This window comes from Branchiostoma floridae, chromosome 13 (genome assembly GCF_000003815.2).
Source record: "Branchiostoma floridae strain S238N-H82 chromosome 13, Bfl_VNyyK, whole genome shotgun sequence".
Taxonomy (NCBI): domain Eukaryota; kingdom Metazoa; phylum Chordata; class Leptocardii; order Amphioxiformes; family Branchiostomatidae; genus Branchiostoma; species Branchiostoma floridae.
In genome coordinates, this window is record NC_049991.1 from 7,611,506 (window position 1) to 7,638,715 (window position 27,210).

Sequence of the window (27,210 nt, forward strand, 5' to 3'; positions counted from 1 at the left end):
ACCGTGAATATTTCAAGATCTACAGTACTTTTTTCAATGGCTGAGTGACAGACTAGCTGCAATTGGGCTTACCCAAATTAACCACTCTTTGCTCTATTCTGCATAACTAATGCATTACTACACAGTAATTTCATACTTCATTATACACCATAATGTTCAGTTTTACACTGAATGCTTGTCATGGAACAGTCTATATCACATTTCATGTCATGGTTCTAAAATAAGTCACCAAAACTTCCACTTGAAAATATTGCCACCTGTCGAATAAGCCTATTCAACTATTCAGCAACTTTTTACCACAACATCTTGGTTTTTGCCTTGTTTCACCAAAGAAAATAACTTCAGTTCCCCTTCAACAATGCTCAACATGACATTATCAAACACTGTTAAAATGGGGAGCTATGTCACACAGTTACTTTAATATATAGAAGTAACACAAGTGTGGTTGGCTGGAGTGTAGTTGTAGCAGTGACACATGCATGAAGTAGCCTTGAGTACAGTTGGAAAGAGAAACATGATTATGATTTTCACACAATTGCCACTTTCTACACTACTTGAAAACGGGATGAATAATAAAAAATTCTTGGTCTTGAGACCTCATTTTGCCACTTCAATTTATTTGATTTATTTGCCCATCTTGTTTTGTTTTGCTCTTGCATTAGATTTGGAGTCAACAATGGAGGTCATCCATTTAATTCACTTCATGTGGCCTTTACAATGTACCTAAGAATGCTTCGCATGCAATGTTTTGTGTAAACAAAGGAGATGAAAAAAATCATTCTATTCTTTAACCTCCTTGAAGAAATATAACACAGATTTTATATGTCTGTCATCTAAAAATATAATCATGTGTCATGGATAAATTCCAATGTCATGTTGTCAACTACACTGATATTTTCCATATCAACTTCATCTGGAAAATATACATTGTACTAATACCTCCTTGAAAGCTAACTTCTGTCTTCTGAAACTTTTATATCATATATAATTAATATATATATTTACCATAATGGATACTGTCTCTCAATATATACATATATGTCTAATGGTTATATCATATCAAGTGTATCATACATATAGCACTAAACTACTTTTGTACAGTGATACAGATACATAAACTCAATAAATTGCACTAAAATCTTAATTTCCCTATGGCACAATACAACAATGTCATTTCAGATGGTTATATGAAGCCAGAAGCCCAGTGTATGGGGGAGCTTCAAGCATTAGCCTCAAACCTCTGCATGTAAAGAACCCAACACACAAGAAAAGTAGGGGAGGCCCAATGTACCCGATATGCATGCCCTTAATAAAGCCATAGTAAAGCTGTATTGCACTTTTACCTATCTTGTGTTGCAGTGCTTCAAGTCTTCAACCATAGTCAACGGGGAAGAAAAAAGAAAGCTACAAGTATTCACTTCTTACAATACCACAATACATGCATATACACATGAATCTTACCTAATATTGTTTGTATGCTCATATATTCCACATCTCTTCCATATTCCATATATCAAAGTACAAGTAACATTTTGGACAGGAAGCATGCTCAAAATTGGGTACACTGCTCCTAGAAGAAACTATCACCAAATTCGATTCCAAAATTCAAACTCTTTTAACAGAAATGTAGCGGAATATTTTGCAAACATGATTCGGGTGTTCCATGATATGTATCCCTTTTTAGCACACAGGTTGGCTGCTGTAAAGACTGTTGGCATCTTCTTCTTCATGAACACCCTTAATGGTGGCTGCTGCATCATCCGTGCACACCCCTGTGGGAGGATCTTGAACTGTGCAGGCTCTTACACTTAGATGGATCCACCCTCCCTGAGAGAAAAAAAATGGTACTTGTTGCTAAATTGCACAAAAAATTGTACATGTTGCACTGTGGAAATGTTTTTATGCAAAAATATGTCATCCTTGCATTCCTGAATCCTCAATAGCAGAATTCAGTGTCATTGACGAAAGATAGTGGATGCCATCTGAAACGTCTGACCATTTCCAAAATCATATCCAGTTGCTTGAGTAACTGCTTTTGGCATTTCTTATTACCTGGATGTCTAACCTTCATCAAAACAAAATACATACCCCGATGCCTTGGGTGTCCCAGGTCTTGCCAATGGGGATCTCTGGTATCTTGACCCCCAACCTGTGACCTACGACCCCACGTGACCCTGGGGGGACGTACCCCTGCAGCACCCATACCTGCGTGAAATAAACATTTCAGTCAAAGACAAGTTGTAATGATAAGATCCAATTAATTTTCTTAACTTGAAAATTTAACATTTTGGACATCTTTAATAATTTTGGTACAAACAGTGAAATGATTATCAAAGACAAAACGTAAAAAAACCCCACAAAACTTAACATAGTCGTATGCTTAATTTTACAAACCTAAAGATGCATAGAAAATGTATATGTACATTGAAAATTTGTAAAAGTGAACAGCGTGCACTTTAAGAATCTGAGTATGCATATAAAGTGTGGTCTGAATTACATTGTACATTAAATCTAATACATGTACATGTAAGTGTGCATATTGTCTGGTTAAATCTGGGAAAATGAAGCAGAAAAGTGGAAAGTATTTGTAAGCATTCTATGGAGCAAGAGAAAAGTAAAACATAAAAGTCATGACTGTTTTAGTTTGTTGCAAGGTAGCGAAGGTGCATAATATACAATTGCAAGTCAGATCAAACATCCACATACATAGATGCACAAACACCAGCACTCACATGCACACGCACACACAAACACACACACACAAACACACACTCACATATTTAAATCTAAGGAACCAAATTTAGCACCTTTTCTTTGACCTTGTCCATGACCTTGTCTGCCATTGGAATCCACGTGCCCTTCTCTGGACTGTCCTCAGCTATTATCCACACCTTAACACCCAAGCACATTTAGCAGAATTATCAAATCAAGCCAGTTATTCCCATTTTCAAAGCACATGATTGTAAGGTACTACAAACCATAGAATGTTTAATGTCATCATCCAGCCATAGACAGACTCGGCCAAATAAAATTTTGGAGGTAGTGGTTTAGGGGTGTCAAACATGTGGTTTACAAACATATATTGGGGTGTTGGAACATTGAACAATGTACTGTCACAGTGTTGGAACATAGGGAGTTAAGAGGGGGTATTTGGGTGTAATTTTAACATAGGGGCATAATTTTGTAGTTGATTGGCTGACTAATATGCTAGATGATGTAGGTACTTTATGGGTACATGTGCTTAGAGTATTGGATCGACCTATGACCCAAAACGTTTTGAAAAATCTTTCTAAATTACCTTGAAAAGAGACAATTGACTGTCAAGCATAATCTGCATGGTTAGTAATAATAATTATGTAAAATGAAGCAGTTTGCCTTAGTGTGCAATATAAAGGGTTTGCAAGAAAAGCTGATAAGAGAGCTACAATGTACTGTTGCAAGAGATAGACAAGGTTTCACAGGATTTGAAGTACATTGATTGTTTGAGGTGTGCAATAAGCAGCATGCGCATATGTTTAGAGTGAAAAATGATTTTGTAGCTTAAAATTTCATCCGATAGTGTATTGTTTGTAGCCGTTATGAAAATAAATTTTAACTCCTAATTCATCCATGTCCAATATTACAATGCCTAATCCTCTTTGTGATAGTTTGCTTTCAATTTTTCAAGCAGCAAACCTTGATGTTTTGAGATGAACGTCCCAGGTTTAAAAAAATTAAAGTGAAAATTGCAGGTGTTAAAGAAAGTTGTGCAAAATTGTGAAAAAAATGAACATTACCTGGTCTTGTGGACCCACGGACACCTTCTTGACATTAGGACTGAGATAGTCCCACCTTGTACCCTCAGGAAAAGTAGGAGTGACTTGAGTCCTAAACCACAACCAATCTGGAGGACAGGAAATAAAATAAAAAGAGGGAGAGAGAAAAGAGCACCCCTGTTTACCTGGTTCTGTGGTCCAACCGTTACCTTCTGGACATTGGGACTGAGGTGATACCATGTGGTGCCCTGGGGGTAGTTAGGTTCGGTTTGCGTCCTAAACCACAGATTTTCTATATGGGGCAGAACAATTGTAAAACAAGCAAAAACACTTCATAATGTGAAGAAACAAAACTTTTCTTTACAGACTAACATTAAGAGTTACTGTAAATATATGTTTACACAAATATATAGGAGGAGAGAACAAGATTGAAATAAAAATAGACACTGTTATGTAAAATGATATAACAGTGAAACATGTAAAACCATACTGTTATCTGCATAAACTTTTACCATAAATATATAATGATTTTAATAAAAAATATCTTTGTCTCAATATCCCCCATTTACAATGAATATACATGAATATTAGAGTGGCCCAAAATTAAGAATTCCTGAATGTATTTCGTTGGTCATATCTTCAACTTCCAGGACTTCCTGTGCTCTAAAGCTTTGAAATAAAAAATATCCTCTGGGCATGTCATGTTACCACAAACAAGAGGATTAGTCTTCAATCAACTCAGCTAATGAACTGGATTATGTTGCAACAGTTTGACACACAGAAACGAAAACATTTAAGTTGTTCCACCTGCTCTGATTCAATGCTGCAAAATCTTGAAACTTTTGTTTTTTGTTTTATTTTGTGGTTTCTGCAGTAACTCACGGCACTTTGAATCTGATAGGGACTAAATCTTATTTTATGACCAGTGAACTCTAGAAATGTTTCAAGTGCAAAATCTAAAACAGTACTAAGAAAACCGCATTTCCCTTCCTGCTGCTAAATATAACAACCACAAAAGTAGATGAGTTTGCAGGATAGTGGAAGACTTACGGAGCTTGTCCACAGCCCAAACAGAAGACTGTCCCACTGACACCTGCACCAGGGGGCGGGTATGTGGGGAGGGGATGTGGAACCAGCATGTGCCTAAAATATGGAAAAGAAAACTTAGACACTAGTTGAAACTATGTATCTGGGAGGTAGCATACATGTATAATTATGTATTTACATGTACCTAAAAGCACTTTTAAATACCAGGTATTTAAAATTTAAAGATATGACGGACAGTTTCAAAAGGTATTATATTTTGTACTTTGCAATTGCTGCTGTTGGAAAACACTGTCCGTCATCCCCAATAAATACCGATTTTAAAAGCAAAGAATATAGGTTATTACCCCGTGAAGCATTACAGTGACTACAATTTCCTATGTTCTTTAATAAGATTATATAAAATAGTATTACATAGAAGTATGTATATATAGCATTTTGGAATAAGAATGCCAGTACTCAAGCCAGAAAACAAACACATAATGATTGGAGGTTATAGCTATTATTATTATTCACAAATCCATCAACCTGTGATACAAACAACCATGAATGAAAAAGACCCTGACCCTGTGGCTCCTTCTTGGTTATCCCATTCCTGAAGAAGGCGGACCCATCTTGTGCTGTCACCCAGACTCTGCTGTTCCCCCCCACGGAGACTGATGTCATGGGCTGGTCTGTGGGCACATGTAACCAGGACACACCCTGGATGTGAGGTAGAAACAACATGTTACAAGATTTTAACGTTCATTTGTACATGATCATAATTCATCATCATAAGTCTTGTAATATTATTGAACTTTTATGGAAAGCACAGAATTCCCCTGCTTTCACTACAAATTTATGTATGGGGTCCACACATGTTGTACACCATTTTTGGTAAAACAATTTGTTTGGTTTGGGGTGTTCCTTTTGTCTTTTAAATTGTCGTGCTTATTGTGTGTCATGTTAGGTCTATAATTGTATATTGTCAATTTTTGTCAGCTAGCTTTTTTGTCTGTTTAATGAATGAATGAAAGAAACCTAAGCTACAGTAAGTGTCACATTTGTCATACGATAAGTTAACCCAAAATTAAGATCATTATAGGGCATCTTCAAGGAGCAGGGAATATCAGTCTCACCACACACTAGTGCCTCTTAGTGACATTATTGTGAGCTGCAGCAATCAGAATACTTTAAGACTTCCTATTACCAATGTTATGCATGGGTGTGTCGTACAAAATTGAGCTGTCTTGTTTTAGAAAAGGTTGTTATGCGTACTTTGTTCTGTTGTCTTTGCCTTCCAAAAGGCCGACTCCACAAAATTGTTTGACGAAAGCAACTGCCCAATAAGTCTTACTTGTGGAAAGTCCTGGATGACACCCATTCTGCACAGGACGTCACCATTCACACTGATGGCCCACAATGCAATGGGGTCTGTGCTGCTCTCTGGTTGGTCGACCTGGACGGAGATGTCCTTCAAGTGCTGGGGCGGGGCCTCCAACCAAGGTCCTGTGGTAATGATCTTCGCTTTCCTGGTCATCAAGAAGAGAAATAAAAAATGTCTAAATCATATTACTCAGAAATCATTGCTGATTTTTGAACATCTTTGTTATCTCCATCATCCTATACTGATAAAGAATTGGAGCTTGTTATAGAAGATTTCACTGAAATAATGCAATCATACAATACTATAATCAACAATAATAATTATAATGTAGACATGTACATGGTTGTGCATAATCATAGGAAAGGCAATGTAACATTTTGACTTCATTTGATGCTTCTGGTAATTTTTTCTGAAAATAGTTTGCATGTATAAGATTTTTGGCTATGTAAAGGGTCACATTCCAAGCCGTTCTTACGTGTCTCCATAAAGTATTCTAGACTAAAATATAAGAAAAATAAAATTTTAAAACTTAGTAGGGACCGTACGGCATTTAGCGAGGGGGGAGGGCCGGTCGCCAGGGGGGGGAGGGCCAAGCAAAAAAATATTTTGCCAGGGGGAGGGCCTAGCAAAATTTTTTTTACTTGGGAGGAGGGCCAAGCAAAAAAAAAATAGCTTGGTCTGCCAGCAAAATATGTCCCTTAAAAGCCAAGAAACGGCGTTTCAGAGGGTCAAGATTTCAAAAATTTTCTGGACCTCTGCAAGGGATCGCCCGAGGTTGGCGCTCGGGATACAGTGAAAATGCGAAAGGGAGGGGGCGGGGCTTATGCATGACGCCCTCGAAAACCTTCTTCACTTCACGTACAGAAATGTTATTAAACTCTGGATTAGTCTGCCAGCAAAATTTACCCGTCTTATTGCCCTCAAAATGTAAGAAATGGCGTTTCAGAGCGCGAGGGTAAATATTTGCAAATTTCCCTCGATCCCTTTTGACGTGACCGGCCTCGCGCCTTTGATGACCGACATCGTGATAATGTGTTCGGGGGGGATTTAATTTTGTATTTCTAAATTGAAATGCTATTAAAGTTAGCTTTGTTTGTCAGCAAAATATCTCCTCAAACTGAAGGAAATAGCTTTTAAGAGGGTCAAGATTTCAAAATTCTCCCGGACCTACCTTGCGATTCTTCGTGCCTTTGGCGCCGAACATGGTGTTCGGAACGTCGTTCTCAAAAACTTGAAACCCTCGTGTTTTTTTTTCATAGAAATGTCCTCTAACCAGCAAATTTTCCCATAAAAAAGCAATGCAGGAAATCGTGGCAAAAAAAGCGTGGCATTTCTAAAAGATCTCCTGCAAGTCTGCGGTCTCACGCCCGCCGGCGGCTAGAGAGAGACGACCGGTCTTACCCCGCCGTGGGAAAATCAGCGTCACGCGTCGGTGCCCCCCTCCCCACTACAGTTTTGGAAGTCGAATCGTGCTGTTGTTTTGGTTTTCATTTTTCCCCCCGATTTACTGTAAGTTATTACCACCACAGAACCAAGAAAAAGTCCAAAATATATGTAAATTGAAAATAGTTTACGTCAAGCCGCTCAGGCCCGCGAGCTTGCAATACGTAAATACTATTTAGGGAGCGGGGCGCGCGCCGCTTCGTGGCGCAAATCTACTAGAAATCCAGGTACAAATGCTTTTTAGGTGTTGTTTTAATATCAAAACAATGAAATAGCTTCTATAAAGCAAATATTTATGCCTCTATGAAGCAGATATTTATCCCTCTATTAAGCAGATATTTTGAGCCATTCTGTTTTCCTTTTTTTTACTAGGGGTGAGAGATCTGCTTCTCGATGAAAATCATGAAAAAGTATGACGCAAAGCACATTTCCGAATGCGGGAGCGCAGTGTTTTATTGGCGTCTTGAATATTTTTTTTCAAAGTTGATAGGAGGGGGGAGGGCCAAGCAAAAATATTTTGTCTTGGGGGGAGGCCCTAGCAAAAAAAAATTTACCTGGGGGGAGGGCCATGCAAAAATTTTTTGACCCGACCCTCTGGCGACCGGCCCTCCCCCCTCACTAAACGCCGTACGGTCCCTTAGTATAGTGAATTGTACCTACATCATATAACACATGATTGACTGTACAATATTGTGTACATGTATGCATGAGAAAGGTCCACAATCATACCTGTAACCCAACAATGCATGTAGCTAACATTGACAGGGCTAATTAAAAAGAAATTTCCTCCCAAACACTAACCTCATCCACCTCCTCCTCCTAACGTAGTCGTTCCAGCCCTTATACCCGTGGTACGTGGCGGGGAAGTCTGTCGCGTACTGCCAGCCCTTCTTATCGGCGCCCCCTGGTGGTTTGTAGTCGATAGTCCATTCACTTACCTAATCAACATTGTATATGTCAAGGTTAAGGTTACAACCTTGCAAAATCACTGATTCTACTGGTAGAGATATAAGCATGAGCATGCCAGCCGACACTCAACAGAGACGGGGGCCAATATCGCCTGCCTGGCATTTATGATTCGTTACTCGAGTCACGTGCCTCTAAGTCACATGATCAGAGAAACTGAATCATCACTCCTGAAGAAGGTCGACCTAAGTGCGACTGAAAATTTGAGGTAACCAATTTTTGGTGTTGTATGACAGTGGAAAATCTTCAATATGGTAGAGATATAGTTTGCAGTTTCTGTCAACAGAGATATGGATGCTAAATGTATTATAGAGGTCTGTCTCCCATCTATAAATCCTTAGTTTCAAGTCTTGATCTAAGTGACATGTTGAAGTTGAAAAGTTCTGTCTGACTACCGTGTATAGACTTGTTCTGTCTGACTACAGAATTGCTTGCCATGCAGACTTAAAACAACAACTTCATAAATCAACTACACTTGTGAAATTGCTGTAAAAATGGAAATTTTTGCAGACATTTTATGCTCACAGTTTTCAGTGACCCCTAGCTTTTAGCAAACTTAGAACTGCTAGGAAAATAAATGTTCTATTTTCTGCCTGTTTTACCATTACCCCCCAAATTTTAAAACTGCAAACTTACCACATCAAACAATCCATTTTCTATCTACCCAAAATTAAATTTGCGCAAACATAAAGCCTTTTACATTAAATGCCTGTATGAATTTACATTATGATGACAATGGTGATGAGACCTACCCAGTGCCACTCTGTTGTTGGTGTCTTGGTACCCTCCTTGGTGCACTCCTGTCTCCCTGTGATGTCACTCCACATGTATCTGTCTGTGGGGAATCCTCTGTAAGAAAGAGAATAAAAATTTAAAGAACAATGTGAACAAAATTTCACAGTTAGCTTATCCTAGTCTTCTATCCTGAGGCTCTTACTAAATGAGGATCATGTTAAGACTGTCTTTAGCAAATTTTTGGCATTACTGCTACATACATATTCTATTGCATACAAGAGGAACTGATATAAAGCATCACCAACTAAAAGTACATTGTAGTCTTTAGGTAGGTTTTTGCAATGATCTCAAAGACTATAGAAATATATAATGTTACAGTAGATCTTCCATCGCTTTCAGACACTTGTATACAGTGTCACTCAGTTACCCATTGTTGCCAAAAACTCTTCTAAAACTTACTTTGGAGATGACAATACTATTTATTAGTACTCGAATCTATATGATGGTATATGTATGCAATTACCTATCGGAGAAGCCTGTCATGGGATTCCACCTCTGGTTCTCATAGATATAGATGTACTTCATATCAGTCTGGGTATGGATGCCTCCGGGACTGCTGGCTATACCTACAACAAGTAACCCTTGAAATTGTTATCAAACATATTAACACAATAGAAAAGTTGATGTGAGAATTCTATATCAATACTGCAATCTAAACTATTGTAAGTAAATCCTTGTCAATGATCAATTTTGTTATGTCATCTTGAAAAATTGTAACAACAAAAAAGATTATTTGTATCTTTGCCTCTTTACATCTCAGAAGATATTTAGCTAGTCTCATGGCTTCAGTCAGTTACTGGTTACAATGTATTCTGTACAGTCCTGGCTCACATAACTTTAAGTAGATTTCAGTAGTAAACTTTAAGTAGTTGTAGTAAGTAGTAGAAACTTTAAGTAGTAAACTACAATATTCCTGACATGCTCACCTTTAAACATGCCTCCCCCATAACCCCCAGTGTAGACCCAGGCTGTACCATCAAAGCCGACGCCCCAGACCACGCCCCCTCCACCACACTCCACCATGTTCAGGTGTCCACCCATCTGTCTCCAGAGCCTACAGGTTTACAAGTGAATACACAAACTTAACATTAAAACTATTCCAACCTCTGTAGGTTATGAAATGTGTATCACATTTCTGTATCATCATTTTCATTTCTTCTTCCTGGCAAAAGCACCACCTACATTGACTACTTATATATTATAGCGGTGAGAAGCAGTACTTCAGTTAGAAGCTCTGAGGAAGATGTCTTATTGGGTAAAGGTAATCAGGTGAGACATTACTCCTTATGAGAAAGAAATTTCCAATACATATAACGTTACTTCACCGTTGTGGGGTAACCTACATTCGTTGTTCTTAAAAACAGGCTATTTAGGGATATCAAGTCAACGGAAGGGGGTTTCAAATTGCAATACATATATTTTCAAAGTATTGCTGTTTTGCAATTTGAAAGCAACGCCTGTCAAAATAACATCCCTAAATCCCCAATTTTTTAACAACGGATATAGGTTACGACATGGATAAAGGAGAACTAACGTTACATTGCTGTTGTATTATGAAAGATGGAACTGCATGAAGAAGCACTAACTCTAAATGGACTTAGTCTGAACACCCACAAATGATGATCTTTTGCTCCATTTCTTCCTCCTCTTCTTTCAATAATCACATTCAACTTTCACGATAATTTCTAGTGATTGAAAGTTGGTGGGAAAAAGGCTGATAGTTGTACTTTTTGTTTATAACTTATATTTTTGTTCAGCAAATCACTGTCAATTTAACATCAACATATTGTGAATTCCCTACCTGAAATGCAAGAAAGCTAAAGATCAAAATAAAGCAAGAACTATAAGCAATTATCTTACATCTGGTTGGCAGGCGTTATTTCCATGTCATGAGTGGGCTCGTAGACAAAGATGTCTCCCCTACAGGTGGTGGACCACACTGCCCTGTTCGTTGGCGCCCCCTTGCAGCCCTGCAACTCACAGCAGGCCAGGCTGATGCCTGTCAACTGGATGTAAAAGACACAAATGAAGAAAATTGACAAATTCTAACTGAGGCAAATCGTCAAAGTGGGCTCCAAGTTTAGAAAGACTGAGGCATCAAAACTTAAAGATGCAAAATGCAAAAGGTCCAGTACTTGTCCATAAATAGTCCTTCCAAAGATATGTATTCCAGGGAACTAAGCATTGTTTTGCCTTGTCTGTGTTCTCAGCTGTCAGATGACACCATTTCAGCGGGTGAAGTCTTTTGTCTCTGATTGCATTGTTTAGAATTAGACTGCTACAATGCAGGCAATTCAACATCAGATCTGATTCATATTCATAAATCATAGATGTCATACCCAATCCTCGAGTTCTTTTTCGGTTGAGCACGCCAGTCTGACGGGAACCTTCTTGGCGGTTCTCTTGGCGGTGTAGATAGCGAGGACCGGGCGCTGGTTCCCGCCATGGTTCACCCTCAGAACACAGACGATCTCACTCAGTGGGAACTGGAGATACTGCACAGTTTTGAAAAAAAAAAAGAGAAATAAGACAAAAATATGACAAAATATTTCAAAGGTATCAAGTATTTTTGTGTATGTCATTTGTAAGTTTTTCTTTTGAGTTTCAAAACGAAAAAAAAAACATTCAAACATTGCAGCACATACCTCAGGAGAAACTGCACTACCAGTATACAACTTGTACAATAATTTTTTCAAGTACAGTGCTATGCAAGAAGCCATCTCTACATAAGAGCCACCTGGCCAATGTGACAGGTTGCGGTACCTTTGAGACTTTTTGCCATTAAGACATTTATTAAGTATCCTGTCTGTAGTGACCACCTAAGACTCTTTCTTACCTCATCATACAATATTCCCCTACCTCATCTGTTTCTATGTACATTGTTCTTAATATCTATTGCTTCTGATATGTGAAACCAATATATTATGCTTTGCAACTAATATCATGAAATTCATGATCAGAATGGCCATGTTCTTGACACCTTTAATGTGATTGATGAACAATGGATAATGAATAAACAAATACAAAGGTTGCCCTCACCTTCTCGGAGTCGTAGTACTTGTAGTAGCAGGTGAACTTGCAGTCGTGCAGACCCTTCCCCGAGCTCTGTTCCAGATGTAGCCGACAGTCCACCCAGCGGTGAGGCTTGGTGTCGCTCCAGTACTGCAGGCTGCCCTTCTTAATCCAAGATGTCTGTAGAATCAGGTATCAAAAAGATTCTGTCTCATCTTACAAGGCATTCTGATACCCCTATGTTCTGACACCCCCTACAACTTTCACCCTAACATACATTTGTAGGTGTTTGAATGAAAAGACATCACGCGTTAAATATTGGGGTAACCTATATCCGTCCTTATATCAAAATGTAATGTTTTTAAAATATTGTAGTAACTGTTTGAAACCCCCGTCCATCGACTTCATACTCCATTTACAATGTATAACAAACGGATATAGGTTACCTCACGGATAAAAGTGAACTAGTGTTATATGTACTACATGCAACGTTTGCAAATAACATTAACATCTATTATCATAATACCAGTACGTTTACGACGATTTCTCTAGCCATACTGATTTGACAAATTGTCAACGCATCATTTTCTCCAGTTACATGTTGCTGTTATAGGTTACCCTTGCCACTTCTTCTGTGTAACTTTTCTGCCACTCTTGTCCTGCTAAAAGCGTAATATTGTAATTGTAACACGCCACGGAATTACACGGCGAACGGGCGCGTGGTTGGGAGGGGGTAAAAATACCGGTAGGAAGAAACACGGCACAATTAACTGCCGCTATGTACATTTATACATCCTCTGATGTTCCTTCCTTTTCTGTCAGTAAATGCATAAAACATAAACCTGCATGAGCATACAAAATGTCATGAGAAAACGGACGTATACTGTCAAGAATTTTCATTTAACTCCTGTCCGTCACAACCGCTATGACGTAACACTTCACTGCTAGCGTAGATACAAAAATGGCGGGAAAATGGCTGCGTACGTTCAATTTTGCCCATTCAGTCGTAGATCCGGGCTATTATGCAACGGTTCTTCACACTTTTACATGAGTTGTAGGTCACCAACAGAAATTCAAGATTGTTGTTGAATCATGTTCGTCTTGTGCCGTGAGCATGTGTAATTATGATCTATAAATTTGGCAATGAATGTGACAGTGTGCTCGTCCCACGACGAGCTGCCTACCTCGAAAAAAGATACTGAAAACTTTTGGCCTTGTTGTCTTCGAATGCATTGTTATCGATGCTTTGTAAATGATGTATTGGACACCTACATGTCTGAAGTGTGCACAGCTCAGAAATAACTATTGTTGCATGTGTAGATCTCTTTAAGTTCCAGTATTTTTAATCTACCGGTATAAGTCTTACTACCGGTATTATGCCAATGCATGTTACAGTTCACAGTACAGAGTTCACAATGTTAACCAAAATGACAGTTTGACTTTAACTAGTGCAATGAATACTTCAAATCTATGGTATTTTGTCATACTTCTTTACCATATACCTTTACTGAATACATGAACATCAGGGAAAAATACATTTGATTTGGCATGTTTTTATCTGTATATGCTCTCTCATACTAAGAAGAACATAGAAGAGAACCCACCCTTTCAACAGCTTGTTCATAGTCTTGGAATGGCTGCAACTCTTTTGTTGCCCTTTCATGCAGCTGTAGTAATACCCTCTTCCTCCAGGGGGCATCGTTGATCTGCACCTGGCCCCAGATGGCCAAACTGTCCAAAGGACCAAGCACAGAGTTTCCTGAAAACAAAATTATCAAAATTATTATGAAATTGCCATATACTTTGCAAATGATTTAGAATATAACCTTATTGAAAACTTTTCATGTTTCTTTGTAAGATCAAGAGTTCATAATGTTTAACTATTTTTTGTCAAAGCTTTCATTCCAATATTGATTTTTTTTATTCCTTGCTGGCATTCAGAAAATAACCATGTCAAAAGTTATTGTCAGGGATTTAAAAGGGAAGTCAATTAGAAAAATAGCTGATTACAACTTCTTGCAGAAAATATAAACAAGTACTAAACAATCTATGTGTGACAAGATACAATGCCTACCCCTGCCACTAGTATGGGAGGGTGCAGCAGTGAACCAGTTGGGCTGCGTGAACGTGTCAATCACACATCCTCCCCCGCTAACCCACACCCATGCCGGGTCCGGTTGGTACAGATCCGCGTACATGTCCATCCCGCTGAACGACGTCACAGACCCTCTGCGACTTCCGCTGCTCTCCGATTGGCTCCCATCTTCTTGTTGCAACTTTTCCAAGACGGGATTTCGTTTGCCATCTGAAGTTCTTGCGTCCATGCTCTCTGTTGAAGATGCCATGTTTCCTTTGGATATTCCAGAATCCTGAGATCCGCATATCACGTTGGTGTTGTTTTCAGAACTTCCTTCTATTGTCGCATTTGTGTTTTCTGGTTTGCCGATCGGAGCTGTTTCTCTTGTCCTTTCAGTTTCGGTCACTTCTTTCTGTGGTACACAATCCCCAGCAAAGTCAACAGCAGTATCTGATATGTCGGGATTGTAACTTTCCTGTGATGCTTTTCTTTCTGTGTTGTCTTCTTCTCCTTCTTTTTTGCTTTTGAATTTTTGTGAATCCCCTGCCTCACTTGCTGTACTAGCCTCTTTTGTATCCTGGCCGTATTCAGATTTCCCACTTATTTCGCCACCTTTCTGAGCACTGTGGTCACCTGTAGACAAATCTAATGCCAGGTTCGGTATACTTGCTTGAGGCTCAATGTCAGGGAGGGAATCTGATGCTACTTGCAGCCTGTCCATCTGGGAGGACAGCATGTTGCTCTGGCTGTATATATCAGACATGCTGCTTGAAACACTGCTGTCCATGGATGCAGGACCCCCCTTGCTGATTTCCAGCGCCTTCCATGTCTTCCCGCTGAGCTCAGAGGGGGTTACCCCCTTGCGGAAATAAACCATGTACCTGTCGTTGGCATCCAGGCTCCACACCTATCATACAGAATAAAAAAGAACATCTTGAAAAAAACTTGAAGAAAGTCTATTCATATGTCAAAAAATTGAGCATGCAACATGAAACACTCCTTTTTATTCATCAAATCCTTTTCAACAGTTTAACAGTGCTTCACTCAATGTCAACATCATACAAACATACATATGCATACATCTTTGTATCAAAGGTTTAAGATTTTCCAACAAGACAGACAAAAGTAAATTTAGACCTCTGCTCAAGTGAGCAGCATTGCTAACCCCTGCTTATGCTATTGGGAAAGTTAGATATTATTAGTGAGTTGAGCTTCTCTCTCAATCTTGATGATCTGACGCAGGGAAAAGAGATGCTGTTTGAAATAAGTATCTGCATAGATGACAGAAGAGACTTGGGAGCTGTAATAGGGCTGAATACCAGTTTACCGGTAGCTCCAGTCCTGTATTTAGTTCATTTCCCAGAAGTGGTCTCTTGGGTCAGTAAACTAGTAAAAAAACACAAGCACAAATAGAAACACCAACAAACATCACATAATGATCTGTGCCGACCTGGTCATTTGGTCCCACAGATATGAGTGCCATGGCTCCCACCATCTCTACCCACGCACTCCCTGTCAGCGCTGTTTGGTCCTCTGCTCCTCGTGTGGCATCTACACCTTTTCTGGACCACACCTGTTCAAATTATATCATAAATAGATTTTTTATTCAGGAAAAGTCCATGTAAAAATGATAGATTTCACTATAATTCACAAATGCATAAAAAAAATTACATGTCCTGACCTTGTCACCTCTGCTGACAGCCCAAACACCCTTGACCCCGACTGAGACTTGCAGAAAGTGGACGTCCGCCTGCGGGGGGGCCACTACCTTCCAGGATGTGCCTGGAAAGGACAACACATAATCATTCACTGTGACAACACAAATAATCTTCCACTGGTTGTGAAAGAGAAGACAGACTGTTATGAACCCACCTATAATTAAGTACTGAAACCCCCCTATTTTAGTAGTAGACCAGTCCTGAGGCTGTAGTAGACCAGTCCTGAGGCTGTGACCTCATTCCATGAGTTGGATTATCCAAGGAGATCACAATAAAGCTCTGCAGTTCTGAAGTCTGTTTAACCTGCGTCAAAGACCTTCATCTCGAGTCACAACACAGACACTACTGGTATGTACTGTATTTACACTTACAGGTTCTGTGTACAGGCTCTTTTCAATAAGTTTAAAGAACAGTACAAGTGGTACACATGGCTACGACCTTCCTGATAGCGTGCATGTCAGGTGAATGTCAACAGCTGGCATTCAAACTCTCAACCATTTGCTACAAAAGAAGAGTTGATGACAATGGGACTACATGTACATGTACCTGACCTATGACTGTTTATTGTCATCATCATTATTGTTCTTGAATAGTTCAGAAAATTTCCTATCTATATGAAAGTAAGTTGATATTTCCATAAGTCCTTACAATTTCAGTACATTTGAATATTTTGAGACTCTACAAGAAAAAGGAACTTTTGAGATGTTCCCTGACCTATGGGGTTATCTCGTGTGATTCCGAGTCTGACCATGACCTCTCCGTCCCAGGTCACGGCCCACAGGAGACAGGACGGCCCCAGGCTGATCTGCGTACATTCCCGTCCCTCGTTATCAACCTCCTGCCACGAGACGCCTTCCGGGTTCATGGCGTGTACCTCCGTTCTGTAGAATATCTGCACCATGCAAACAGAAAATCAAATTAATTTTTGGTCACCTGAATATTCAAACAAATACTATCTCATTGCATTCATATTAAGATGACACTGCATTTTTAGTTCATTGATCCAGCAGAAAATCGTAAGAGAAGCATTGATCTGAGAATCAATGAATCCATTCTGGCAATTCTGTATCGAAAATTCTATTCTGAGATGATAATGACTTACAGTGTAAGTTTTAATTGCCTATAATTCTGAAACAATACAAGAAAGGCTCTTGACATAAAAAGGAATTGATTAAAAACATATAACGGATCTAGTAAACTTAGAACGACTAATTCTATGAAATGATAGAAACTGTACTACAAATCTTGAGATTAGAGTGGATTTTGAATCACATATCTTATATCATGTTACAATCAAACAAGACTCTTGAACAAGATTGTAATGCTTTGCACAAAAATATCACAATAATTATATTTTATTTTAGAATGAACTAAAATTCTATGTGAAAGGAGATCTTTTGTGGAAAAATAATAATGGATGTTGAGAAAGTGTTTAAGACCCACCCTCCCCATGATGGTGACCGTCCACACAGACACACGGCCTGGCGGCTGATCCGTTAACTCCAGCCCTCCCGCGGCGACATCTATAAACGGTTCCTTCAGGGGGTCATCAAACACTCCTGGAATCTGAAGAATCAAAGCAAGACTTTCAAAACCACAAGAAGATTAAATGACAAAATTATTTGTCATCACACAAAAAAACAGTTTAAGATTAAAAAGGCTTAATGATAATAGATTCTACGGAAAACTTATTCATTTCAATACGGTCAAAATCAAAATTTTGCAAATGTATCGATTACTGTTAGTAGAGAAGTGGACAACGAAATTTGGGAACTTTAAGGAATAATTATGAACATTTTTTTGAGATTTGTGTGTTATGAATATCATTAGAGTTTAGACTGATAAAAAAGTGTATCACACCTTTCCATTCACCTGTAAAAGATAGAGGGAACAAATAGAGAAAGAGAGAATGATAGACAAGTATTTTATAGATTGATAGAAGGTTTTACAGAAAAAGAAATTGGTAAGTAGAAAAAGACAGAAACAGAAAAAACGCACACAGTCATCAAAGAAAAATCAGGTAAGTTCAATTTTCTTGGAAGACAAAATCACTACTGTTACAAGAATGTTGTAAAGCGTACCAGTGCCCAGTTGTCGGTTGCGTGGTATCTTCGGTAACGTATCCACTTCCTTCGGCGAACGCAGGAGTTCCATCGTTTCTTGGGGCCGTACTGAGCGGGGAAGTCTACCGCGTACTGCCATCCCTAAAACATCACAACACATAAAATTATATTTTTGATATGGGCAAATCCATTCTTACTTCAGGGGTGAGGAGGCAGCAGTCAGGAAAGTGTGCTCCCTGCAGCTTAATGAAATAGCCCACATGGAAATTTCCATTAATTACAGTAAAATGCTACAGCTTCTATGGCTTTGAAAAAAAAAAGATTCCAAATATTCAAAAGTGAGGTATTTTCTAATGGTATGACCCACTTTTTAATAAGTATTTATCACCAACAGAACGGATATTTTCACGGAAAAAATATCTTCTTTTTTCAATATTCCAGACATCATTCTTTCTGCCTTATTTACAACTTGACACAATTATCTTTGTCTGAACTTTTTCATATGCAGACCAGTAAATTGAACTGTAACAAAAAAAAAGTCACTAAACCTACCCCTTTGTCAGTGGGCTCTCCCCGGATGTTCTCGTCGATGTACCAGTCATCCTCCCAGCTCCAGTGAGGGGAGGGCAGGGTGCAGCTGTCCTTCGGCTGCAGCTGTGTGCCCTGCTGGTTACTCCAGTGCCACCTGTCTGTAGGTAACAGGTGCTGACCTGAGAAACCCTCCATCGGGTTCCATCTCTACAGGATAAATGGAACCAAATAAAGTCAAGTTGTAGTCATGTTCATTCAATATTGAGGGTCCATTGATGAAACAACAGACGCTAAACCAGATAGTGAGTGAGTGAGTGAGTCTGTGAGTGTACAACTTAGTGATTCAAGGAAGGCTGGCAATGCTTAATATGATGAATGCAACACTTAAAAAGTTTCTTGGGTCGTTTCATTGTGTTTATTGAGTGACTGACAAAACTTAGATGCCCCTTGATGCCCCTAGATGCCCCTTGTGACTTTTGAGCAATCTTCATAATACAAATTATGTTAAATGTTTAGCGAAGAATTCAGGATAACAAAAAATGTGTCACAAAGAAAGTGACCAATTATATGTATGCTTCAGAAAGGATATACTAAAAAAGCTTGAATTAGAGCCAACAGGTTTCAAGAAAAGGAATCAAAATAGCTTGCAAAAGTGTCTGCTGGCTTGATATCTTTGCTTGCTCTGTGGTTAGCAAGCAAAAGTATTGAGCCATCAGTCACTATGAAGGGTGATACTCAGGCTATATCGAACTGTACCTAATGGAAGAAATCATACAGAGATTGCAGACCCTCATACATGACTACACACCTGGTTCTCATATGTTGCTTCCTGACACCTGATGGGCACCTCGCTGGAGTGTACATACAGGTACACCTGGTGGTCACACCCGATCCCCCACGCACACAGCTCCGTCGCAGACACTCTCTTCAACTCTATGTCACCTGGTTCATAAAGCCATTAAGGCATCATTATTGACAGACGAAGTCAAAGATACTGTGCTGTACCAAAAGGTGATTTTCAGAGGCTAAATAGTCAACAAATGCCAGTTCCCATTCAACATTTAGGATGGTATACCGTATAGTCTAAAGAAATTATGATCACAGTCATATTGGATATCATTAAACTTCCACCTGCTAAGTTATGCAGTTTGTAGCTGTTTGTCACCAAATTTGTATTAGTTACTGTGTTAGGCAGAAGATAGAAGGTTATGTTATTTTTTAGTTTGAACCTTCGTTTATTTATTCTATGTCATTGTTGATACAAAAAAAGAGGTTCACCAATAATAATAAAGGATAAAGTCAATTGACAAGAACTTAAATCTTCTGATTACTGAATTCCAATTACCTGTTTGATTCTTTAATAAATTTCCAAAAGATTGATTGGCTTTAGCCCCAAAGTTTGGAATGGACTAAACCACTGACCTTTGACCTCCTCCCACTGCCTGCCACCAGTGGACAGTGTGTAGACCTTCCCAGCTGAGTCAACTGACCACAGGTACGTGGCAGGCATGATGGTCACTTGTGCCGGACACGGTGGAGAGATACACTTTCACAGCAACATAAGGTCATCCTGAAAATCCTGTCCGGATGGTTTCAAACTGATGGAAAAGAGACAAATGTTAGAGCATTAAGCCATTTCATGATTTCACTTGCACATCTGTAGTGTGATGAGTTGCGGGTAATTGTGAAAGGATGCCCAAACAAGGACATCCTATGTAATTGGATATGATAACCCCCTGCCTGCTCGCTCGGTGGTATCGCCCGTCATTCAGTAGCGAGCGTCGCCGAGCAAGCACGCGTTCTGGGTCTCCTACTACTGCTAGTCCTAGCTGTACCAGCGAAGTGTGTTTTTTCATGGCTTCTGGGGCCGGTAGGCGACATATCGTTAGACCAGCTCGCTACATGGACGGACTTGACGACAACATGGCGTACTGCCTTGATGACGTCCAGAGGAGGCTTGACATACTGCAAGACTCGATAGTCAGCAGTGGTCGAGCGTCGGGCAGGGTGTCACCCATCAGCCCCCAGCCTGTGACGAGCTCGCCCACCATGGCGGCCGCGCTAGCAGCTCAGAAGCAGCTGCTGGCCGAGGAGGTTCGTGTGCTGGAACTGCAGAGAGAGATCGAGGCCCTGCAGGCGAGGAAGGTCGCCCTCCAGCATCCAATCGTCCCCGCCCCAGCCTCCGTGTCGGATCCGCCTGCGTCCCAACCCATGCGACAAGAGGCTCCTCAGTTTCCCGCCAGTTCCACCGCCACGTCCACTACGAGCACGACGGGTCAGATTCCGCTGGCTGCCACGCAAGACGCCGTGCGTCCAAAGGCAACCGAAGCAGGACCGACGTCTATACAGGACTTGCGGCGCGACCCGCTCACCTCATCGGCGGTGGAGCGGATTTTGGAGCAGTTAAGCCTCCCGGCACTGCAGATGTCCGGAGGTCAGCCGGCCCAGCCTCCGATCAGCAACACTGCCGTCATCGCCTCCGCGAGTGCGCCTGCTTCCAAGAGTGCGCCTGTCTCTGCCGGTGCGCCCGCATCCGCCAGTGTGCCTGCCTCCACAAGTGTGCCTGCCTCCACAAGTGCGCCTGCCTCCACAAGTGTGCCAATCTCCACAAGTGTGCCAATCTCCACAAGCACGCCATCCTCCACGAGTACACCTGCCGGGGACGTGCATGACAACGGCAAGGCGAAAGGTAAGCTCACATCTGGCATCTTTCGTACGTCTGGATCTTCCTCCTTCACCGCACGCAGTCTCGTGTGGCCTCAGGAGGGGCTGCCTAGTTTCTCTAGCGCACGGCTGATATACGATGACTTATCATTTGATCAGTTCGTGGCTGGTTCGATGAAGATATTCAATAGTGGACGACTGGGTGACAAAGAGTTGCGAGAACGCATGCGACTGGTCCAGGCCTGCGCTGAGTACAACTTACGCTACCGATGGAAAGACGTGAGAGATTTTCACGGGGAGGTAATGCGTACTATAGAGTCAGGAGAGTGCGACTGGGGCGACGCCGTGTACAGGGACCGTCAGGATCACTTTTTCAAACTGTATGTTCAGCCGTCAATGCCACAGGACAGTCGCGGCCGGGGCACGACTCAGAAGACGCCGACGCAGCTGCAACAAACGATCAAATACTGCCGACATTTCCAGTCAGGAACCTGCCCTAGCACGGACTTGACCCACGATGATCCCACACACGGGCAGGTCCATCACATTTGCTCCCACTGCCTGATGCAACACAATGCTGTGTCCTACGACCATGGCGCCCCTGCGTGCCCGAAGAAGTCGCCACGGAAGGGACAGAGAGGCCAGGGCAAGGGTCTACAGTCCAGCTGACTAAACTCCCGCAGTGTCCCGATGGATAATGACGGTATCGTGAACTCTGATTATAGTTCCATGTTTGATGATGATATTGTGCGATGTGTTGATAGTAGCCTTGTTATTGTCAGTGAGGCGCAATCTCCGGATGATGGTACTGGTTCCGTGCGATCTGATTCTGATGCTAGTTCATTGTTTGATGATGATATTGTGCGATGTGCCGATAGTAGCCGTGTTATTGTTAGTGAGGCGCAATCTCCGGATGATGGTACTGGTTCCGTGCGATCTGATTCTGATGCTAGTTCATTGTTTGATGATGATATTGTACGATGTGTTGGTAGTAGCCGTGTTATTGTTAGTGAGGCGCAATCTCCGGATGATGGTGCTGGTTCCGTGCGATCTGATTCTGATTCTAGTTCATTGATCGATGATGATATTGTGCCATGTGCTGATAGTAGCCTTGTTGTTGTTAGTGACGCGCCATCCCAGGATGATGGTACGTGTTCCGTTCGATCTGATTCTGATCTGTTGATGCATGTTGATGATTGTGAGACGAAACCTGTTGATGATAATGTATTATGTGGGCGCCCTGTGGATGACAGTGTTGTACGTTATATTTTGCCGAAAATGCTATTGCATAACAATTGTGAGGGAAACTCCTTTCTTATGGATGACCCCGCTACGGCAGATGCGGCTAGCCAAGGCATTGAGCGTGTTTTAGATGATAAGTCCCCTCCTGTTCCTTCGCCATTCAAGCGTGTCAGGAATTCGGCCAGTTTTCCCCGCCGGGACTCTTCCCGTGCCTTGTCGGGGCAAAGTCCGGATTTGGGTGACAGTCTCACGTTTCCCCCGCCTGGTCTTAATTCAGCCAGTGTACAAAATTCGGTTGTTTGTCCGGCTTCCGCAGGCAACAACACCGCCCCGGTGGAGGGCGACTCAAATTTCCCCAGATTACCGGCCCTGCCCTTTCGCCCAAGCGTTCAGTTCTTTGGGCACGAGGCCCAAGCAGATGTGGTGCACTCTGACAGTTCTAGACTGTGCTCTGTCTTAGCGCCAGGGGCGTGTCCGGTGTTGATAGCTCCTGTTCCGCATGGCCTGCCCACGGTCATACAGCCGTGGCCTCCCTCCCAGTGTAGCAAGTCACATCCTATCGTGCAGTTACATTTTCGAGTGTGTTTCACAGGCCTCCCGAACCATCTAGGCGCTAGAATACCTGTTCCGTCCCGACTCAACATTCCGCTTTGGCGCCTACGGCTCGCAGATTATTCTGACGCTAAAATCTGTGATTATTTAGAGTTTGGCGCACCGATAAATTACGTTTTGCCAACCTCCCCTCACTCAGTGCCAACGAATCACACCTCCGCGTTCAAGTTCGCCGACCACGTAGATAGATATATTGTTAAAGAACTCGGATACGGGTCGACGTGCGGTCCGTTCGATCAAAACCCTTTCTCTTGCACACTGTCTACCTCCCCGCTTCAAACGGTGGCTAAGAAAGACACGAGTGACAGGCGAATAGTTCTTGACCTTTCCTATCCTCCAGGATTGTCTGTAAACAGCGGCATTCCGACCGACGCCTACTATGGTGTGCCATTCAAACTTACACTGCCGAGACTGGACGATTTTCTCGATATCGTCGTAGCGAAAGGCCCTGCCTGTCTCATGTTTAAACGGGACCTGCGTCGGTACTACAGACAAATTCCAGTTGATCCGAAAGACTATGCGCTCCTAGGTTTCACCTGGAGAGGTCTAGTGTTCGTTGACACTTCGCTTCCTTTCGGTTTGTCAAGTTCAACGTTTCTCGCTCAACGCGTTTCAGACGCCGTTAATTACGTGTTCCATCTCGACGGTTATGACGCGGTGAACTATATTGACGACTTTGGCGGCGCAGACGAACCGGACCGTGCCACTGACGCTTACGAGCATCTAGGAAAGCTCATCCAGGATCTCGGCCTGGAAGAATCCGCGCAGAAGGCTGAACCCCCATCGACGTACATGACCTTCGTTGGCGTGGGCGTGGACTCGGTGCGCATGATTGTTGAAGTCACCCCCCAGCGCCTCCAGGAAGTGTCCGACATTCTCTTCCAGTGGCAAGACAGGGACACCGCGACCAGACGCGACGTCGAATCCCTTATCGGGAAACTCATGTACATTGCCAAGTGCGTCCGCTCCAGTAGACTGTTCGTTTCGCGTTTGTTACGCCTCTTGTCCACGATGCCGGATCGTTCCCATAGTTATCCGCTAGGAGAAGAGTTTCATAAGGACTTAGCATGGTGGGTTGCGTTCCTACGCGTTTACAACGGCATCTCTATTATTCCACAAGAGCCGTGGTCCGTCCCCGATGCCGTAGCCGCGACGGACTCTTGCCTCACAGGCTGCGGCGGCATTTGCGGGAACGAATACTTCCATAAGGAATTCCCGCCCGCCATCCTCCAGGCCGACAATCACATCGCGTACCTCGAGACGCTGACGCTTGTCGTCGCGGCGAAGATCTGGGGCCCTAAATGGCGTGGCAAACGCCTCCAGTTTCTGTGTGACTCAGCCGATACAGTTTCGGTTCTGAACACTGGCAAAGCGAAAGACGCCGGTCTGCTTGCCTGCGCTAGGGAACTTTGGTGGATTGCCAGCCGGGAGGAATTTCAGATCAAGGTCACCCACATCTCGGGCGAGACCAACCGTCAAGCAGATCACCTATCCCGCTGGCACCTCAGCCTCGCTCACCAGGATGCGTTCTTGCAACTCACGGACACCCGAGTCGTCCACGAGATTTTCGTACCTGACGACTTCTTCACCTTTCTATGTCCCTTTTAGATGAGGCCACCTTCAACCGTCACCTCTCCACGTTAGAAGGTGACCTGCGCAGGACAAAGGCCGCGGCTTACGCCACCGGAACGACCGCCAACCTGAAAGTCCAGATTAGGACGTATCTCCTGTTTTGCGTACATTTCCGCTTTCCCGGCCGACGGCCACCTGCTCAGCCTCTACGCGCAGTTTCTGTCCCGTAGTTTCAAATCACCACAGACCCTGCTCAACTACCTAAGCGGGGTTCGCTCGTTACACAGAATGCTGGGCTTTGACTGCCCGACACCGAGCCAGTTCGAACTTCAGATCACCACACGGGGCCTGCGCAAAGTCATGGCCCATACCCCAACACCCAAACTTCCCATCACGCCTTCCATCCTCCATAGCCTCCATTCAAAGCTCGACTTAACCAGCGATCGTGACCTTGCATGCTGGGTAGGGTTCCTCTTTCTTTTTTTCAGCTTCATGAGAGCTTCAAATTTAGTTCCAAAGTCCAGGACGACCTTTGACCCGTCCAAACAACTCGCCATCGGCGACGTCTTTGACACTGACCGCGGTCTCGTACTCCGGGCGCGTTGGTCCAAAACTATCCAATTCTGGGAACGTGAGATTGAAATACCCTTGGCGGCCATGCCGAACTCCCAACTCTGTCCCGTCCAAGCGTACAGACGCCTCCGCTCATCTGTACCCGGCTGCCCCACCGATCCGGCTATTTCCTTCTTCCAAAACGGCTCGATCACACCTCTCTCTAAACCAATTCTCGAGAGAAGATTCAAACAAATCATTGGCTCCCTCGGACTCTCCGAAGACAAATTCTCCCTCCACAGTTTCAGGCGCGGGGGCTGCACTTGGGCATACCTAGCAGGAGTTCCGAAAGAGCTCCTGGCCCGTCATGGAGACTGGAGGTCAGACGCAATCTCAGTTTACATGGCGCTACCTACATCCTTTATGTTTAACATAACTCAAAAAATGAGCAAGCTCATTGCGTTGGCTAGCCCCTGATTCTCAGGTCACTCTGCGTACTGGCCTTTCTTAGTTAGCAGTTCTTGTTAATACAGTTTATTTTGTACTTTAAACTTTTATTACGTTCATCACCTTAGTGATAGCCGGTTAGCACGTATTTTACATTAACCTTATACTTGTATGACATGATAAGTCAACATAGATTCGACGATTTCATTGCATCAAGTGTTGACGATAGCAATAGCCTAATCTTTCGTTCATACTGTCAATTGTTGACGATAGCAATAGCCTAACCCTTTCGTTCATACTGTACTACACTCGGCTGGGAACGCCGTTGTACCGTTTCATATTTTAACGTCATATTTATCTTAATCTTGTAACTGTTCGAGGATATTTAATTCCTTCTTGTTTACCTCCCTCAGTTGTTGGCGGTTTGTTTGTTTCTTTCTTCCTTTTTGGCGGGTTGAGGCTTATATGTTGTATCAACCAATTTTGAAAAAAGAGAATTAAAAATGGAACCGCCAACACTCTGGGCTCCTAGCCTTATTGTGTTTATTCTTGGTATTCTGAATCATGAATAGACAATTGTGAAAGGATGCCCAAACAAGGACATCCTATGTAATTGGATATGATAACCCCCTGCCTGCTCGCTCGGTGGTATCGCCCGTCATTCAGTAGCGAGCGTCGCCGAGCAAGCACGCGTTCTGGGTCTCCTACTACTGCTAGTCCTAGCTGTACCAGCGAAGTGTAATTTGTCAACGTTGAAGGCCCCTGAGTAAGTAAATGCATGTCAAACTCAAAAAGGAATGCTTGAGATGAAGCATAATGCCTTTTCATTACCTACTGTTCATTGCAATGCCAGTTTTGCAAAAATTTTGTTTCCCCTTATTTACATGTACAGTGATCTTTAATACCTCTGCATTCCCCACATGCAAATAGCGAATGTGCATGCAATCCCAGACAAACACATAACCGGTTACTACTACACAAACACTGTAAGCAACACTTCTCCCCTCCCCATCCCTTTACATACAAGCCATCCTCCCATCCCCTTACCCCTTCCCCTGATGGGTTTTCCTTGAACAGCCTCAGGCAGAAGTGAAAGTGTGTCTGGAGCCAGTCATGAGCTGCCACATCAACAAATCCGGAACAAGTTCCACTTTCTACACATTACATCACAAAAGAGAACTTTAAAGTGTTTCTTGTACGATTGTCCCTCCAATATCTATAGATAAAACGATGCTACAAACCTGAAGACATCAAAAATCTTGGAGAATCATCTTGTTGTTGAAACGGATGAGCCTATCCATCAGCTGTGTCAGGTCAGAGGTCACGACGAAAACCTAATGACCTCATGTAA

At 42.2% G+C, this 27,210-nt stretch overlaps 3 protein-coding genes across 3 annotated transcripts; 2 read left to right on the plus strand and 1 right to left on the minus strand.

Moving 5' to 3' along the window:
• Nucleotides 1-1,630: 1,630 nt before the first annotated feature.
• On the minus strand, nucleotides 1,631-27,206 carry LOC118428838 (tectonin beta-propeller repeat-containing protein 1-like). Its single transcript, XM_035839065.1, has 25 exons — nucleotides 27,101-27,206; nucleotides 20,193-20,368; nucleotides 19,579-19,712; nucleotides 18,792-18,977; nucleotides 18,258-18,380; nucleotides 17,620-17,742; nucleotides 16,891-17,068; nucleotides 16,140-16,240; nucleotides 15,909-16,031; nucleotides 14,456-15,365; nucleotides 13,986-14,140; nucleotides 12,409-12,561; nucleotides 11,709-11,864; nucleotides 11,230-11,375; nucleotides 10,296-10,423; nucleotides 9,833-9,935; nucleotides 9,327-9,423; nucleotides 8,410-8,546; nucleotides 6,136-6,310; nucleotides 5,366-5,501; nucleotides 4,806-4,898; nucleotides 3,941-4,047; nucleotides 2,808-2,891; nucleotides 2,089-2,205; nucleotides 1,631-1,827 (listed from the first exon to the last, which is right to left on the minus strand). Exons 2-25 carry the CDS (start codon nucleotides 20,278-20,280, stop codon nucleotides 1,681-1,683), a joined length of 3,900 nt encoding a protein of 1,299 aa, XP_035694958.1. The 5' UTR covers nucleotides 20,281-20,368; nucleotides 27,101-27,206; the 3' UTR covers nucleotides 1,631-1,680.
• Nucleotides 20,456-22,132, plus strand: LOC118428825. Its single transcript, XM_035839047.1, has one exon. It carries the CDS (start codon nucleotides 20,496-20,498, stop codon nucleotides 22,101-22,103), a length of 1,608 nt encoding a protein of 535 aa, XP_035694940.1. The 5' UTR covers nucleotides 20,456-20,495; the 3' UTR covers nucleotides 22,104-22,132.
• On the plus strand, nucleotides 22,125-24,896 carry LOC118429421. Its single transcript, XM_035839908.1, has 3 exons — nucleotides 22,125-22,239; nucleotides 22,993-23,220; nucleotides 23,629-24,896. The coding sequence occupies exons 1-3, from the start codon at nucleotides 22,125-22,127 to the stop codon at nucleotides 24,894-24,896; spliced, it is 1,611 nt and encodes a 536-aa protein (XP_035695801.1).
• Nucleotides 27,207-27,210: the final 4 nt, after the last annotated feature.